Here is a 16,486-nt window from a genome sequence, read left to right on the forward strand (position 1 = left end):
TTAATCCTGCATAACTTTAAGCCTTAATATAATTTGAACAGGTGAGTTGTATACAAATTCAGCCTCAGTACAGTTGTTATGAACAGGGAAATTAGCTACAGAGACCATAACTGTTTTTTGTACCAGGCTGTAAACATGTTTATTTCTGCTGTGACATTTGAACATGGGGGCTTATGAAGACTGATTCACTTCTGGAGCCAGCCACAGGTGGACAGTCGAGGAACTGCATTTCCGCGTTTTTGGCACTTCCACATTGGATTCATTTCAAAACCACAGAGGTCGCCGAATTAAACTAAATGAAACTAATTATCTTATTTCATCAATTGAAATGTCTGAAAGAAAACATACAAAATGTGTGTTATTCATATGAAAGGAGCAAATCACTGTAAGCTGAGCAAAACCAGAACCAGAACCTGACCTTATTAAAGATGATATTTGTAACAAATATTGTAGTTCCATGTCTTCATGATGGACTGTAGTCACATTGTAAGTCTGATTACTCTTCACACCTAACCCTTGCTAAAGAGGCAAATAAAATCTGTTAAGGGTGGAGCGGGGTGCATTTCACATAAACAACCTGAATTTACTTATAAACTGTAAAATCTACACAATACTATGACGCTTCACTTTCTTCAGTTTGAAACAAACACAACATGAGATGGTGGCACGTGCTGTTTGACGTCACACCTGGATATCTTATCGAGTTGAAGGAAATGTCACTTCAAGGGTAAACGCGTACTCAATGCTTCGCTTTGTGTTGTGCAAAAGGCCACAGATGACCCTTTCATGATAAAAATAAGTGGAGGAAGATAAAGCAGCAGAGCTTTCCATGACCTGAGAACATGCTGTCTTTGTTATCCTGCGTACTTGATTTGAGATTCTATCATAATACAGGCAGAACTGTGATAACAGGAAAACGTGAGTAATACCATGTGTAAACCAGGTGTAAGAAGGTATTAAGATACAGATCTTGAGATCTGTTGGTACATAATATTGTACCCAAGTCACTTTATTCTCTTTTTTTCATCCATTTGTGTCATTATTTGAGGATGTTGCCATGGGAATAGAACATTTTGTCTTGTCGCCACTGCTCCAAAGGGATGTTTGGACTTGGTGTTAAAGTAACATTGCATAGAAATTGATATTTTTGCAGCTGTTCATGTGTATTTATTATAATTATATTAGTTATGACAAAAACTAGCAAATTAACAAATTTTCTAACAGTGAAACATCAAGCAAGGTCAACAACACAAGACATAGCAGTCAGCCAACGACTAAAAGTCAGTCCCAGATTTCATTCATTTTCTTTTCTGAGCTTCTTCTGTCTTTCCCCCTCAGTTACAATGCCGGCTTGCCCAGCTCCGGTTCTGGCATGACACTGGCTCTGATCCCTCTCAGCATTACCCCCTCGTCCTGGGCCTGAAAACCTCCTCTTCTTCCCAGTGATCTAAAATACCCATGTTACAAACTCTAACATTTCCGCCGATGCTCTGAGCTCACAGCCCGGCTAACAAACTGAACTAACATTAACTAACAGCAGCTACAGTTCATCAGGAAACTCTGTAAACGCCAGAATCAGTGAACTAGATGATGGTGTGTGCCGTAAAACATCACATGGCACACGGGGCACAAAGTTACATAAAACAGACGAATTACAGAGACAGCGAAGTCAGTGTAGCATCAACATGATTTAAAATTATAAATACAGTTATTTTATGGTATAAAAGTTACACGGTGTTGCTTTAAAGTGAAAATGTAGTTGAGAGTGAAGACTTTATCATAACAGTGTGTCAGTTGGAGTCCTTACAAGTCTAGATATACAAATGTGTATGTGTCCCTCGGGCTGTTACGACCAGATGTGTCCCTTTTGCTCATCATTTTTTGCACCACTGCTTCATAAACTTCATCAAGCACACACTCATTCTCACACACACACACACACACACACACACAGATACACAGGTTTGTGTTATAAAATTCATAAATTCAAGCAATGAAACCTACATTTAAAAACAAAAACAAAAAAGCGTCCCAGGATGTTTAAAAGAGTGACAGTCAGAGACACTGAGTGACTCAAAGACTAAAAATAATTCGTCAACAGGGTGTTATCAACAAGCTCATGAAATGTCTATCAGTTAAATATAATTTATTCATTTCATTCAGTCACAGTTTCAAGGGCCCCTAATCAGAAATTACTGCTGTCGTTTACAGCTTCATTACCAGTTTCTACTAATTTTATTTTACTATGACGGGAGGCGACGTCGCTTCCTGACCTCCAGGTGTCTTTAGTCTGAAACGTTCCCTCGAGTATCGACGGAAAAAATGCTTAAGGATTTATCTCGTATTCCTGTGGCTGTGAGGACATGACGTTCGCACAATGACAGGAGTGAATACTCTCCCTGTTCACGCACACAGTGTGGCTTTATCTCGCTCTATATCGCTCTCTCTCTTTCACACACACACACACACACACTGCAGAGTCGCCTCCAGTCAAGCGTGTCTTATTGGCCTTCTGTTTGACTTCCTATTCGGCTCAGTGTGTGTGTGTGTGTGTGTCTCAGTATGAGGGTGTGAGAGATCCAGATGGAGATGGTTTTATAATCACGGGACAGTTGTTGTTTTTATTATTATTTTATCGTTGTTTTTACTGCTCACTAAACTGAGAATGAAGAGTGGCGATGGGAGGAGAAAACAGGGAGCAGAGAGGAGAGGAAGCGGGAGAAAGTTGCAAAAAAGGTCTTGTTGAAACAAAGAGATGTAAATAAAAGAGAGTAAACAGGAGAGAAAGGGATGAAGAAGCGATAGGAGGAGGGGGAAAAAGGATGCAAATGAAGAAGGAGAGGAAACAGGTGAAGGAGGAGAGAGAAAGCAGAGAAGAGGTGCAACAAATGATGATGGGAGGAGTGTAAGAGGAGGACAGGTGGAATAAAGACAAAAAATACCAAAAAGAAAAGGAGAGAGGAGGATTGATGGAGGGAGTAAAAGATCAAGGTTGCCAGTGCCTTGCTGAAAAGGAGGAGAAGAAATAAAGATGAAAGGGAAATTAGGGAGGAGAGAAATAAAAGGACAAAAAGAAGAGTAGGAAGCAAGGTTGGAGAGATGCAGGGTGCAAGGAAACAGAAGGGTTGAAAATGGGAGGAAGAGGGCAGAATGAATAGGCAAAATAGAGGAGGGGAGGAGTGATGGGAGGAGGAACAGACGTGGTAGGGCAAAGGTACAGATAAGGAGACAAGAGAAGGAGAGAGGACAGAAAAAATTAGATAAGAGAGGGAGAGAGAGGAGCATGGTAAAGTCAAAATGAAAGGTGACAAATGAAAGTTGAAAACAAGAAGAGGAGAGGAGGAAAGCATGAGATGAAGGGAGGAAGGAGAGAGGAGAAGAAACTGGAGGAGAGGGCAGTGATGGAAACATATCCTGAGAGAGGAAAAGGAAATAATCATAATAATAGTATTAGAGGAGAAATGAGTAAAGAAAGCAAGATGACAAGGGGAGGAGAAATCAGGATAAAGAGGGAGCGGGGAGGCGACGGAGGGAGGAAGAATGGGAAGAAAGCAGGGCTGCCAATGTCTTGAGAGGAGAGGGGAGGAGGAGAAAATGAAAGGAGGGAGAGACCAGAGGAGTGAGAGAAGGAGCTGTCTTTGAGAGGAGAGGATAAAGTGCTGTACTGTACTTTATAATTGTAATCCATTACATTTCAGAGGCAAATATTGTACTTTCTACTCCACTAGATTTATCTGACAGCTCGTCCTTTTACTTTTACTTGTGTTTGAGTGTCTTCATGCTGTCTTATCTCTACTTTTACTCAAGTGAATGGTTTGAATACGTCTTGATATGAGGGAGAGAGAGGAGCAAACACCCTAAAAACAGATGACAGAGATTATGATGGGACAAAGCAAATCATCATGTGATGACACAAGACATAGCAGTCAGGTAATATTACTGACTAGTCCAACAGCAAGAAGCCCAGCACGGAGTCTGTCTTTCAGCCTTTTATTTCACCAACCACTAAAACTTAGCCCCAGGCTTCTTGCTCGCTCACTCACTCCTTTTACCGTCTTAGGTTATGCCTCAGTGTCCTCTTCAGTCTTTTCGCCTCTGTCAGTATGTCCATTAGAAGCTGCTGAACTCACGTTAGGTTCCCCGCTTGCCCAGCTCCGGCTCTGGCACAGCGTCCCGTCAAACAACCAGGCGTGAAAACCTCCTCTTCCCGTTGGTCCAAACGCCTTTGGTACGAACTCTAACACTCACCACATCAGCCCAGCTAACAAACTGAGCTGACATCAGCTAACAGCAGCTACAGTTCACCAAAGTTTAGATAGTAGATATAGTTGGTGGCGTCAACAAGTCAGTGCAGCTGAAATGTTTCATTTTTACGGTAGAAAAAGTTACACAATGTTGCTTCAACAAAAGAGACTAATGTTGTTTATGTTTGTGTTTGTGATTGTAACCATGACGACGAAGGCCATCTCAAAAAGGAACAAACTTATTTTTAAACCAAAACCATGATCTCTGCCTTAATCACAGCCGTGTCACACAATGAAAGAGCTGGTTCATCGTCACAAGAATGGTTCTTTACAATTTTTGGAGGTCACAGACAAATTATATTCTCCAGTCTGTTCCAGAGGCCACGGACAGACGGCCTATTTTAATGTTTTCATTTGGAGGACTTGTTGAGTAGAAAAGTCTCATTGAAACGAGGAGAGAAAAATGAGTTAGGGGCAATAAACAAGAAAAGCCAGATTGCAAATGTTGAGAGTCACGACAAGACAGAAGAAGGAGGAGTGGATACAGGAAGTTACAACTGTCTTTCTCAGGGAAGAAGAGACGAACAACTTCTCATAGCAACGAAACTTTCCTTCTCGCTTTCTATCTCTGATCCTTTCTTTCTTTACTTTTCTCCATCTGCTTCCATTTCCTCTGTCACTTTCTCTCTTTTCTGATCCTGTATTTCTTTCTGTCTCTCCCTCTCTCTCTCTCTCCGTCCCTCCCACCACATTCGCAGGGTTCATCTAAGTCGCGTTGACGCCCACTCACCTCCAACATGCTACCTCAGTTTCCATGGTAATCGAGTAGCGACCGTGCTACATAAATATATACTTTAACATTCAGCAGTCCACAACTCATTAAGAACATCTTCGGATGAGAAATTAAATCTCTCAGGTTGTTGTTCTTCTTAAAGGGGCCACATGATACATTACAGTTTTTTTTTTTTTTCAGTGAGGTTGTAAAAGCAGGAGCTGCTCCGCCGAGCTTGACGTGACAATAAATGTGACCCAGGAGGGTTTTCAGAGAACTAGTTCACGACTCGTTAGAGCATCAGAACAAAGCTTATTTGGATATAAAAGCTCAGAAAATGACTTCCATTCAGCTGTCTGTGAAGCATCCCTAACATGTGGGTGCTAACAGCCCCCGTCTCTGCTCCTTTCTCCATGCATAGAAGTTTTAGATAATAAAGATAATAGTAGTAAATATATTGTGACTGACATCATGACAAACAGACCCGCCTCCTCGCCTCTCTCCTCGCTTGCATCTGCTTTTTTTCCCCGCATAAATGTTTTTTTATTGATTTTTCTGAAAAAGCCTTATTCATAAAGGTCCTCTAAATAGATTAGCTTTTAACTTAACTTCACTTCTCAGCTGGAGATCTGGAAGTTATCAAACAGGCTCCGGGGTTTCTGGTTCAAACACTTGTGAGATTGTGAAGCCTTCTCATATACTTTTTCATCATCGTGTAATAACTTACAACAGACGCCAAGGCTCAACACTCTGGTGTCTCTTAATAGTTTCAGACCTCGTTAAGGACGTGATTCATCTTGTCCATTCACTTGACTAACACACTGATGCTTTTGAGGAATACAAATTATCTTTTTACTCTTGTTCTTGACTATAATTGTTAGATGTCTTACCTTCTTTTTATCACATCTTATGCATATTTATATGTCCTGTGCAGTAGGTGGTAAAATTACTGTACATTGCTTTAACATACATGAAACTCTCATTATTCTATAAGCATTTAACAGCAGCATATGTCTTAGCAGTTGGCTTGTTGTCGAAGCCTAATGGGAGTCGGGCGTTGAGTCTAGTTTCAGTTTCAGACGTAGGGTTTTAAATCTGTGAAGATTTCATGGAGCAGCAGAAGCTTGTGGATTTTGCAAAACATGTTTTTTTTTTTTTTCCTACCCCGAAGTCGAACTACCCATGAAGCAGCTCATTAAGTCTGGTTTTGGTGATTTGCAATCTAAAACAAGTCAAGGTGTCAAAAAAAACTACAAGTTTGCCTCGGTTAAAACGACCTCCAGCTTATATAAAGCACGTAGGAGCCATTTTTCACTTTTATGTGTGTGTTTGTGTTTTTTTAATCAGTATTCCTTATTTTATTTTGAACAAACCAGGATGTACAGTATGTTAATTTATTCCAGTTAAAGGGTGTCATTGCTTTGTTAGGAGAAGCACACAGTTTTTGACCCAATGCGTGTTTTATGTACTTGTGTTTTTTTATGTCCTGTGGAAGAATGTATGTATTTATAGTGAGAGGGGAACAGGGATCCACTAATGTCATGACTAAAGTAGAAGTAGAAGTGGAAGTGATTAGACACGCCTCAGAGAAGAAGGGATAACTGGACATAATTCTTGGCTGTATGAATGTGGAGTGATAGTCACTCTCGCTGTGCATGTATTTTGCTGTTTGATGAGTCTATTTTCAGCTTGCTACTTGAGTTCCAGTAAGATTCTCTGGTGTTCATAATCTTGACCAAAAGGACACAATCAAGTACAATTTCTATGTTCGTGAGTGAAAAAAAAAAATCCTGCTCTTGTATGCCTGATAATTTATTTTGAATTTATTTATTTCATGGTTATTACATTGTCCCTAATCCATCCTTTTTTAAAGCAACGTTACCTTGGAATGAATTTCAGAGTGTGACACCACTGTGTCAATATTAACAGGTGTACACATGAATTACACGTGAAGAGCAAGCAAGCAAGGTCAACAACACCAGACATAGCAGCCAGCTAATATTACTTACTAGTTAAACAGCAAGAAGCCCAGCTCGGCGTCTGTCTTTCAGCTTTTTATTTCATCAATCAATCAGTTTTTCAGTCCTTTCGCCTCTGCCATTATGTCCATAGAGGCTGCTAAGCCCGGTTACATTGCCGGCTTGCTCAGCTCCTGTTCTGGCACGACACTGGCACCTCTCCTTGTGTCTCCCCCAGGCCTGAAAAAACCTCCTCTTCTTCCCAGTGGTCTAAAACAACCTGTCGCACAAACACTAACACCTCCACGGTGCCCTGAGCTCACAGCCTGGCTAACAAACTGAGCTAACAGCAGCTACGGTTAGCAGCAGTTTACTTCACTGTCCATCAGGAAACCCTGTAAATCACAGAGAGTTGATTCAGAGCACAGTACTGCTTTAACAGGTGGCACAGGATTAAATCTAATACATTATGAATGGATTTAAATAAGATTTTAATTTATTCTTGGTCTTTAGGCAAAAGTGCTTATTAGTTATAGTAGTCTGTGTGTGCAGTGCATGTACTATATAATGTGTATATATATGTCTGTGAGAGAGAAGAAAGAGGGTTACTTGTTTTGCTGCTATTCAACAATAGAGAACATGTTTGGAACAATTTGTCTGCTCATTTAGCCTCGATCTTCCTACTACTGTGGGCGGGGGAGAAAAGAAAAGAGAAGCTCTGGACAGCTTCCAGAAACAGACCCAGGATCAGACTCTTGAAGACTTGTAACAGGTCGGATGGGGACAGATCTTAAAAATCTCTGGATCACTATACCTCTGTTTTCTCTTAATTATCAGGGTAAAATATCATACATGTTTTTTTGAACGTTTGATAGCCACCACTAATATTTTAACCCTATCTCGCCAGCAATGACAAAACATACCTTTCCTCGTCGCTTTTATTATGAAAGATCTTTTCAGGTTGTCAACATCATCATGGAAAACATTTTTCGTCATAGCTTTTGTCAGTGAAAAACACTGTAATTATTGTAAATATGATATATGTAGATTTTTTATGCCTACTGAAAGAGTGCACAGCCCACCTACACACTGTGACGATACACACACACAGCATTTTAATACCTGTTTTATCCTTTATGTCACTGTAATTCTGAATCTTTCTATTCTTTACTATTCTTTTATCATATACGGCATCAGGAATCTTTGATCCTTGAGTTTCTCACTGAATCGTGATCAGCTGAACTCACTAAACAAGAGCTTCATGTGGCCATTTGTTAGCATTTAAACTGCCACAAGGCCTGGAAAAGTTTTATTCAAAGTAACTGATTCACAGTCGAGGACGGTGAAGGCATCAGTCGTTTCAGCAAATACTTTTAAGTTTTAAGCAACCTTCTCATAGGGCAACAAAGTTCATGTAAGGAGGAGGTCGCAGTAGATAATGTTCCTGTTTCCGAACAACAATCAGCATTTTTGGCTGCAATAGTTTCCCAATCCAAAGATTTTCTACAGCAGAAGATAATATATTACAATCCCCGCCAATTATATGAAAAGCTATACACTACCAGTCTCCTCACGACCCATCTCCTCCGATCTTCGTTTGGAAGTGTTACAAAGATCGATGAAAAGGAACTTGTGTTCTACCAGAGACTGTTCAGAAAGTTACCTAAGCTTTAGTTTAGTCATTATAGATCAACTTTGGTGAAGCAGTGCAGTGATTTAGCACTGACGGAAAGAGGAGACATCTGTGCCGCCAGATCTCACGAGTGTGCGTTACTGCTGAGACAAAGACTGAGTAAAATTTCTCCTGATTTGTGTAAACTGTCACTGTAGTGTCAGAAAATTCAGAAGATATGCGCCTCGTGGGAACACCTGGTAGAGCGTGCGCCTCATGTATCAAGGCTAAAGTCCTTACCTGGGTTCAGTTCCAGCCTGGGCCCTTTGTTGCATGTCATCCCCTCTCTCTTCACTGAATTTCCTGTCTGACTCTTCAGCTGTGACTATCAAATAAAATGCCAAAATACTTTAAGATAAGTGGCTGGTGAGTCCAATATTTCACTTCTCAGATTAGAGCCAATAGACGCTGCTGGTCTCCTAAAGTGGAACAACAGTGACTCAGGAAATACTCTGTTCTTAACCGTGTTGACCACGTATTTATTATCGCCACCATGGCAACAAAGGTCTCTAACCAAACCATGATATTTCTCCCTTAAACACACCAATGCCACGTCATAAAACAGGCATCAGATCGGATAATATAGAAAGACTTACTAATATGCGATCTGCTTAAAATTAGATAATGGAAACGAAATTATTCTGGATGTCTGAAGCTGAGCTTACATTTTACAGAAACGGTTTTTTGGAGATATTTTTTAGCTTAGTGACAGATTTGAAACTTCATGATGTCCCACATGCACCCCCCCCCCAAAAAAACCCAACAAGTTGGTTCAGCCAAGCAATCAGACTGTGTCAGAAATTCACACACACACACACACACACACACATAAACACACTGCTGTGTCACGCAAACACACTCATGCGTGGAGAAGATATATGTGCGCGCGTACACACACACACACATTTGCACTTTATCTCTCCCTTTGGAGCAGATGGCTCCACAGTCATAGCTGATGTTTCACACATCAATGAAGCACACCATGTACTCACAACTACTGAATACACACTCTCTCCCTCTCTCTCTCTCTCTCTCTCTGTCACACACACTCATGCCATGTAAATCACAAATACCGAACACACCCATGCTTGCGCATGCACACAAGCGTAACCACTCGAACCCAGACGGGCCGACCGTTTCACTCACACACACACACACACACACACACACACACACACACACACACACGCATGCACACAGTGTTCTCATTGGCGTTAATTTATGGAGTGAGGAGCCATGTTGTTGGCGACTTAGCTCAGACCTCAAAACACACACACACACAGCTGAGAGGCAGTAGGTTATGGTGTCGTATTGTCATGGGTGTTGTTAGGCCTGATGTCAAATAGCCGATAGCACCAAGTGAGAATATTGCACCATAACCCTCCGGCTCGAGGACGTTATTGCTTTTACAAGACAGTCAGCAGCACCTGTGCTTTTAATTGAAAACACTCAACACTAAATACTGACTTCCGATAAAAGAAAATAAACCAAAGTGCAGTTAACAAAAACCTTTCCTCAACAGCAGCTCCACACATCCGGCACCAGGATGACTATTACCACAGAGAGAAAATTTAAATGCTCAGAAGGAATCTGATGTCAACTTCTTGTGACAAGTAGGATGCAGAAAATCAGCGATATTTAACTTAGTGAAATCAATGTTTCTATAGCAACACAACTCTGGCTTCACTGATACTGGGAAAGGTGTGAAATATTCCCTGACAGCTGGTGGGCTATCATGAATTAATGTTGCCGCAGAGTCACCGTGTGAACTACCTGATTACAAAAACACATATAAACACAAGAAGAAGAGAGACACACGTGCACAAGGAAGAGCAGGAGGACAGGGTTTGCATGTTCACTTGCCTCTTGAATGCTTTTAAATGTTCTTTTAATACATTTGGACCACCCAGTGTGGGTTTGAGACGAGCCGTGTTGACGTGCATGAATAGTAACGCAGAGAGACACGGGCAATGTGCCCAAATATCTTTGGCACATTTGAGCAATTAAGGTACAGGCGAAGAAAAAAAATTGGATTTAGGGTGTCAGTGATTTATTTTCCTTAAAGAGTATGCAGTGTGAGATCTGTTTGCTCTCTATGCAGTGGCAGAAATGTCACATATTTCAGGGAATCAGGATTAAGTGCAGTTAGGAAACAGAAAAGATGATACATGATATTTTCAGGTGTTCCTTACATTCTAAAAGTAAAACATGAAAAGTAGACATTATTGGGAATTAAAATACAGATTTATCATTTTAGGCTTTGCATAATAGAAATGTGATTTCTAACATCATTATAATATTTTAAAACATTCCTATAGTTGAAGAATATAACTGGAAACGGAAAGGTCATGTGCCACCAAAACCTCCAGAACATTAAAAGCATCATTTGAATTCACTTTGAGGCTCCTTGAACAATTGCACTCTGCAAACTTGATGTGATCAAAAGCTCCAGAACAGCTACTAAACGGACCTAACGAATGATTATTCAGTTATACCTGATATTTCTTGACACTGAGTTTTGCATTTATCCTTTAAGTTATAATATGCAAACATATGTTCTGTTGTAGCTACTCAACAGAGAGGTTGTTATATATTATTTCTAGAGTATCAGAATGTATTATCAGGACTGTCCTGTCCTAACAGATGGACATCAGACATCCAACATGTGGCATAATGTATAACAGGTCTAGAATTTACACATTTTAACGTTACATATTATATCTTTATGTTTATTCTGTTTATGCAGATGATACATTATTGTTACGAGGGTTGTTCTTATATTAATTTGGCACCTGCTTTTGTCCATAGTGACTTAAAATATGTTAATAACCTGCATAAAAACAAGAGCTGGATGTCATAAATCCAGCATATACATTCAAATATACACTTGGTGTTTACTTGATGTTTAGAAAGGTTCAAGAATCTGGAACAAGTAAGAAAAATACATTTGCATTAAGGAGCTTAGTTTTAACTAGTAAAGTCCTTTAAGTTTATTTGTGGTAATACTTTGGTCATGAAAATGAAAACATGTTTGCATAAACATGGGACCGAACTTGAGTCATTAGAGTTAAAAGGAAACCGTAGACACTCATGCATCTCACTGATCTCCACACTCTCACTTTACACTATTTTGGCTTCAAACTCCGCTGCTTATTCCTGCTCATGTTACTCTAATGCAATCCTTTTGTGCCGGCGCAAACATATATCTCTTTCATTTTCTGTGCACAGAGCATGTGAATTTTTAAGACATGACATCGTTTCTTGCAATTTCATCAGACTTGCCTGCGCTAAAGAACTTGGAGATAAAATTAGCTCGGGAATATGAGGATCCAAGGTGACTGGTGATAGTCATGTGTGGTTGTTCGCCAATTAAATCTCTTGATATAGCTTTCTATTCCTGGATTAGGTGACGAACAGAGTTGAGTGTGTGCCTTTGAAATGCCTCCGTTTTCTTCTGTGGGTAATTAAAGAACACTTATTTATGGTATTGTGTTAGCAGTGGGAACTTTACCTTATGTTTTCCAAGTTTGATATCATCTTAACACTTCTGGAAGCCCCGACTTGGTAAAGGTGTTATAATACTTCATTAGTTTGTCATCTATTTAGTGAAGCACAATAATTAATGTGTTAGAAGAGAAGTAAGTGAACATCTATTTTTAACCTGACGGCTTTTAATGAGGATTTTTTATTTATTTATTTATTTTTTTAATGTAAGAACAAAGGAGCCATCAGATATTTGAGATGAAAGCATCAGCTGTTTCAGAAAGTGCAGCAGGAACAACATTTGCTTACTTTCAAGTGACAAAGACTTGAAAACAGTGTAATGATCTTATGTAAAATATGCAATAAGGTGGTTGTTGGCAGGTTTATGGGCAATGGACGATCATTACTCATTTAAAACTAAATTCTCAGCCCAGCTACTATATGTGAAAAAAACTTTGCAGTAACTCCATACCCACTTGTCACATTTGCATTGCTTAGAAATACAAAACATCATGAAGTGTTCTGGATTTTGAAGCCAACTCGACATACAAATTCGACAAAAATACTTTTTCCTATACATTGTGAAAAACGCAGCCGTTAAACAGCGGCAACATTTTCTTGGGCGTCATCACCCCCCAGAATCCATGATTCATTTGGTACAGTAACGTTTGAAAAGTCGAGCAGAGCCACATGATTCAATCATTTACGTGAAAATAGGCATGAACCTGCTCAGTCGAGAGAAGTCTCCGGTGCGCTTGCTCTATGGGTCGCACCATGCAGAAGATTCTGGTAATTTTATGCATGGAAGTTGAATGTTTTTTGGCTTCATGCACCACTGAGCAGTTTTCACAGAAATGATCAGAGCTCTGCCTCCAATGCTGTATCCATTTTTCCTAAAAACATCCATCCAACACTTAGCTTAACGTAGCACACACTCCAAAGAGGTTCACACAACTTGTACCTGAACAAAATCAACTGATTTTCTAAATGAAGGGTCACCATGCAAGCAAGAGAACCCCCAAAAATAGCCAAGAAATGGAGATAATTAGGATTATAAACTGTGATCTTATTATCAAAATTACTCATTACCACGATCATTAACCAAGTAGTTATCATCCATGTGAACCATGTTAAGGTCCCTTTAAAGAGGAAGTCATTCTCACAAAAAAACACGATATTTTCCCATGTCATTTTTGTGCATAACTATATGAAACAGCAGTGTAAGATCAGGTAGTAGTAATTCAATTTTAACAATTTGCAGGAGATTGACTGAGGTCAGGAGAACAGTTGCAAACAATTTTTCCCAAAAGCTCCAAACAAGGATAATCATTCTGTTGCTGTTGCTGTCTGAAAACACTTCTATGTGTCATTCTAGCAGAGTTCAGTTTGGAGTTTAAGATAGGGGGGGAAAGTGTTCTTGTAAGTGACCACACACTCAGTCCATAAAAATATGTTCAAGGATCTTCACAGAGAAGAGCCACGTGTTTCGCTCAGCGCTTCATCAGGCTTATCAGCTGAAATGTGCCAAAGGCTGCCGTGTTTCTTCTGACTCTGTGTTGCAGTTGTCAGCACCAGACCTTTTTTTCACTTCTGTGGTAATCCAGATTGATTTTAAACCTTTTAATAATAAAAAGTAAAATACTTTGCTATGCTGTGTTTTTGCAACCAAACACCGATTTTTGTTAATATTCCAATAAAACACACAATAAAGCAACATAAACAGTCGCAGCTGCAGAACTCCTCAGTGCTGCCGCTGGCTCTTTTGTGCGCCTTCTAGTTAATTGCCGGCTAAGTCAGATGCATTGTTGATTTACCGTAGGCCAGTCACTCACACAGACTTATAGCCCTATCATTCCGGTGTGGGATGTCATCATAATTTATGATTTATGACAGCTATTAGAAGTATTTACATAAGTAAAAATGAAATATGATCTGACAGTGGGATCCGACGAGGCAGAACAGAAGACATGGAGCCTGTGTTAAAATCACCCAACACTTGATTTATTTCTAATGATCAGTACGTGAAAAGATGAAAACAGACATGTTTTAAAGAGGTTAAAGTTGTATTTTTTGGTTAATGTAATGTTATTTTTAAAAGGAGTAGCTCGTGCTTCATGTGTAATGAGCCTACTGTAGCACTGCCCTCATACAACCTCCTCACGTCTCATCTGATGTCTCTCTTTAAAGCCTGTAGGAAGCCTGTAGGTGAGTCTCTACAAGGAGGTGTTGCAATTATGCTTGCATGTAACGTTCAGTAAGTATGAAGGAGAATAAGGTACGAGGTTTAGTTTCGTTTAGTCATGACTCATCTGGTCAGCTCAAATCTTCCCACACAGCTTGAGGACTGCACATAGCTATAGTTGTTTCTCTGAACTCATTTTAATTCAGATTTTGAAAGAAATTCACTTTAATTCTTCAACAAGTTGTATCAAAATGTCTTCCAGCTGTACTCCAGTAGGTGCCAAACAAGCTGTTTGTTGTCAAGGTTCAAACATGTGCATAAAACATGTGGCTCCTGCATTTGTTTGAGAGCGCCCGGGTTGTAAAAAAGCGCGATGGCCGTGTCAAACTAACGATAAATGTATATGTAAACCCCCCGACTTCATACTGACCTCAAACACTGAACACTTAAAAAACAAGATGCCGAACGTGTTAAAGTGCAGACACAGAGCCAGAGGAGCTTTCAGTGTAAGAGAGGGGAACTTCCCCAACCCCCATCTGCATCTTTCTGCCTCCAATACCAAGTCAATTAACCTAATGGAAGTGGCAATTAATTAACTCGGCAAACACAATGATTAAGGACCTGACAATCAAGTGAGAGGAAGTGATTTAAATAATGCTGATTTAGAGGTAAATGCTTTTAAAAAATAATAATAAATGTGCATGCTCTGTGGATTATCTTGAATTTATGTCAATTAAACAGGTAGACACTTAAACTTTTCAAAATAAAAGCATGTCAATTAGTTTTTTGTTTTTTTCTGTCACACAGCAAACTCGAAAAGCAGAAAAACGAAGCTTAGTAAGGACCAGAGCGCGAGACCTTACCGTGTTTCTTTGACCGTTGGTTCCTATTGGTCCTCTGAACACCCCCTTGATGCTTCTGAGCTGTCCGTCACGCAGGTGGGTGGAACTGATCACAATGTAGTAGCACGCCATTGGATCTGACTGAGTTTTCTAAGTGTCTACGTGAAGGAGAAAAGAAAGTCTGTCTCCTCTACCTCAACTCTCTCCTGCTCTCCTCATTTCTTCTCTCCTCCTCTGTTTTATAAAGTAGAGGGGGGATGAAAAGGGAAAAGGAGGAGCGTAGTTTCCCCCTCACCACCTCCACCTCCTCTCCCCACTGCTCTGATTTATTCTCTCTCTTCTTCAAGTTTCTGCCGGTGACTCTTTGACTCTGCCTCCTCTCTGCTCATCTTCCCTCCAGCTTCTGTCTTCTTTTTAAATATTTCACCCTCTGCTCCTCCTTTCCTTCCTTACTCCTGTCTTCCTCTAAATGTTTTTTTTATTCTTCTTCTCTCTCTTTTTTTCACACTTCCCTCTAGATTCCTTTGTCTCCCTTTAAATATTTCTTAAGTCTTTTTCCTCTCCAGATGTTTTGCTCCCATCTTTCATTAATCAATCTTTCCTTGTCATTGACTCCCTCTCTCTTATCTCTCTCTCTTTCTCGCTGAGTCGAAAAAAATTTCTTCCCGAAAATCTCAGCCTCTCATGGTTCAGCCTTGCAGTTCCTCTAACTATCTCCCGTCCGCTGCCTCCCTCTCTCTTCACTTCACAATCCCTCCCTCCCTCGCTCCCTCTTTTGTTTTCCCTCTCTGTATCTCTCTAAGTGGACAGGGGGGATACTTTTTCCTCCCCTCCTCTCACTATCTCCCCATCTCCTGTCTCCTGTCTTTGTTTCTCTCTCTTTTTGCCTCCTTGTTAGTGTGGAGAAGAAGTACTCAGTCTTCTCCTCCCTCTGTCTTTCTCTCTCTCTTTCTCTGTCTGTCAGAGCCGGCGTGCAGCTTCCTCTCAGATGCTCCTCTCCTCTCCTCTGCTGCGCTGCATGTGTTGGCTCTCCTCCCTCCCTCCACCTCCCTCTCTCTGCTGATCTCTTGCTCTGTGGCCAGCAGAGTGGTTTGCTCCTCAGTTACCCGCGGTTACCATCTGCCCTTTTAACGCATGGAGTGCTGACGCTTGCTCTCTCCTCCCTCTCTCCATCTCCATCCCTCCCTCTCTCCATCTCTCTCTCTCTCTCTCTCTTCCTCTCTCTGCCTTCCTCTCCTCTTGCTTGTCTTTCTTCTCGCTTTAATCATCTCCTTCTCGCCCTCCTTCTCTCTTTATCTCAAGCCAAAGGAGACAAGCTCCACCTACTGGTAAG

The 16,486-nt window shown here is 40.5% G+C and overlaps 1 protein-coding gene across 1 annotated transcript in view; it reads right to left on the reverse strand.

The window, feature by feature from the left end:
• Window positions 1–16,364, reverse strand: part of LOC113745632 (uncharacterized) — a 60,246-nt gene extending 43,882 nt beyond the window's left edge. The window contains exon 1 of the mRNA XM_027277776.1: window positions 15,175–16,364. Coding sequence (XP_027133577.1) covers window positions 15,175–15,285 — 111 coding nt within the window. The 5' untranslated portion in view covers window positions 15,286–16,364. The remainder of the gene's footprint in view (window positions 1–15,174) is intronic.
• Between the last annotated feature and the right edge of the window lie 122 nt (window positions 16,365–16,486).

The sequence above is a fragment of the Larimichthys crocea genome, chromosome III (genome assembly GCF_000972845.2).
Source record: "Larimichthys crocea isolate SSNF chromosome III, L_crocea_2.0, whole genome shotgun sequence".
Classification (NCBI taxonomy): Eukaryota; Metazoa; Chordata; class Actinopteri; family Sciaenidae; genus Larimichthys; species Larimichthys crocea.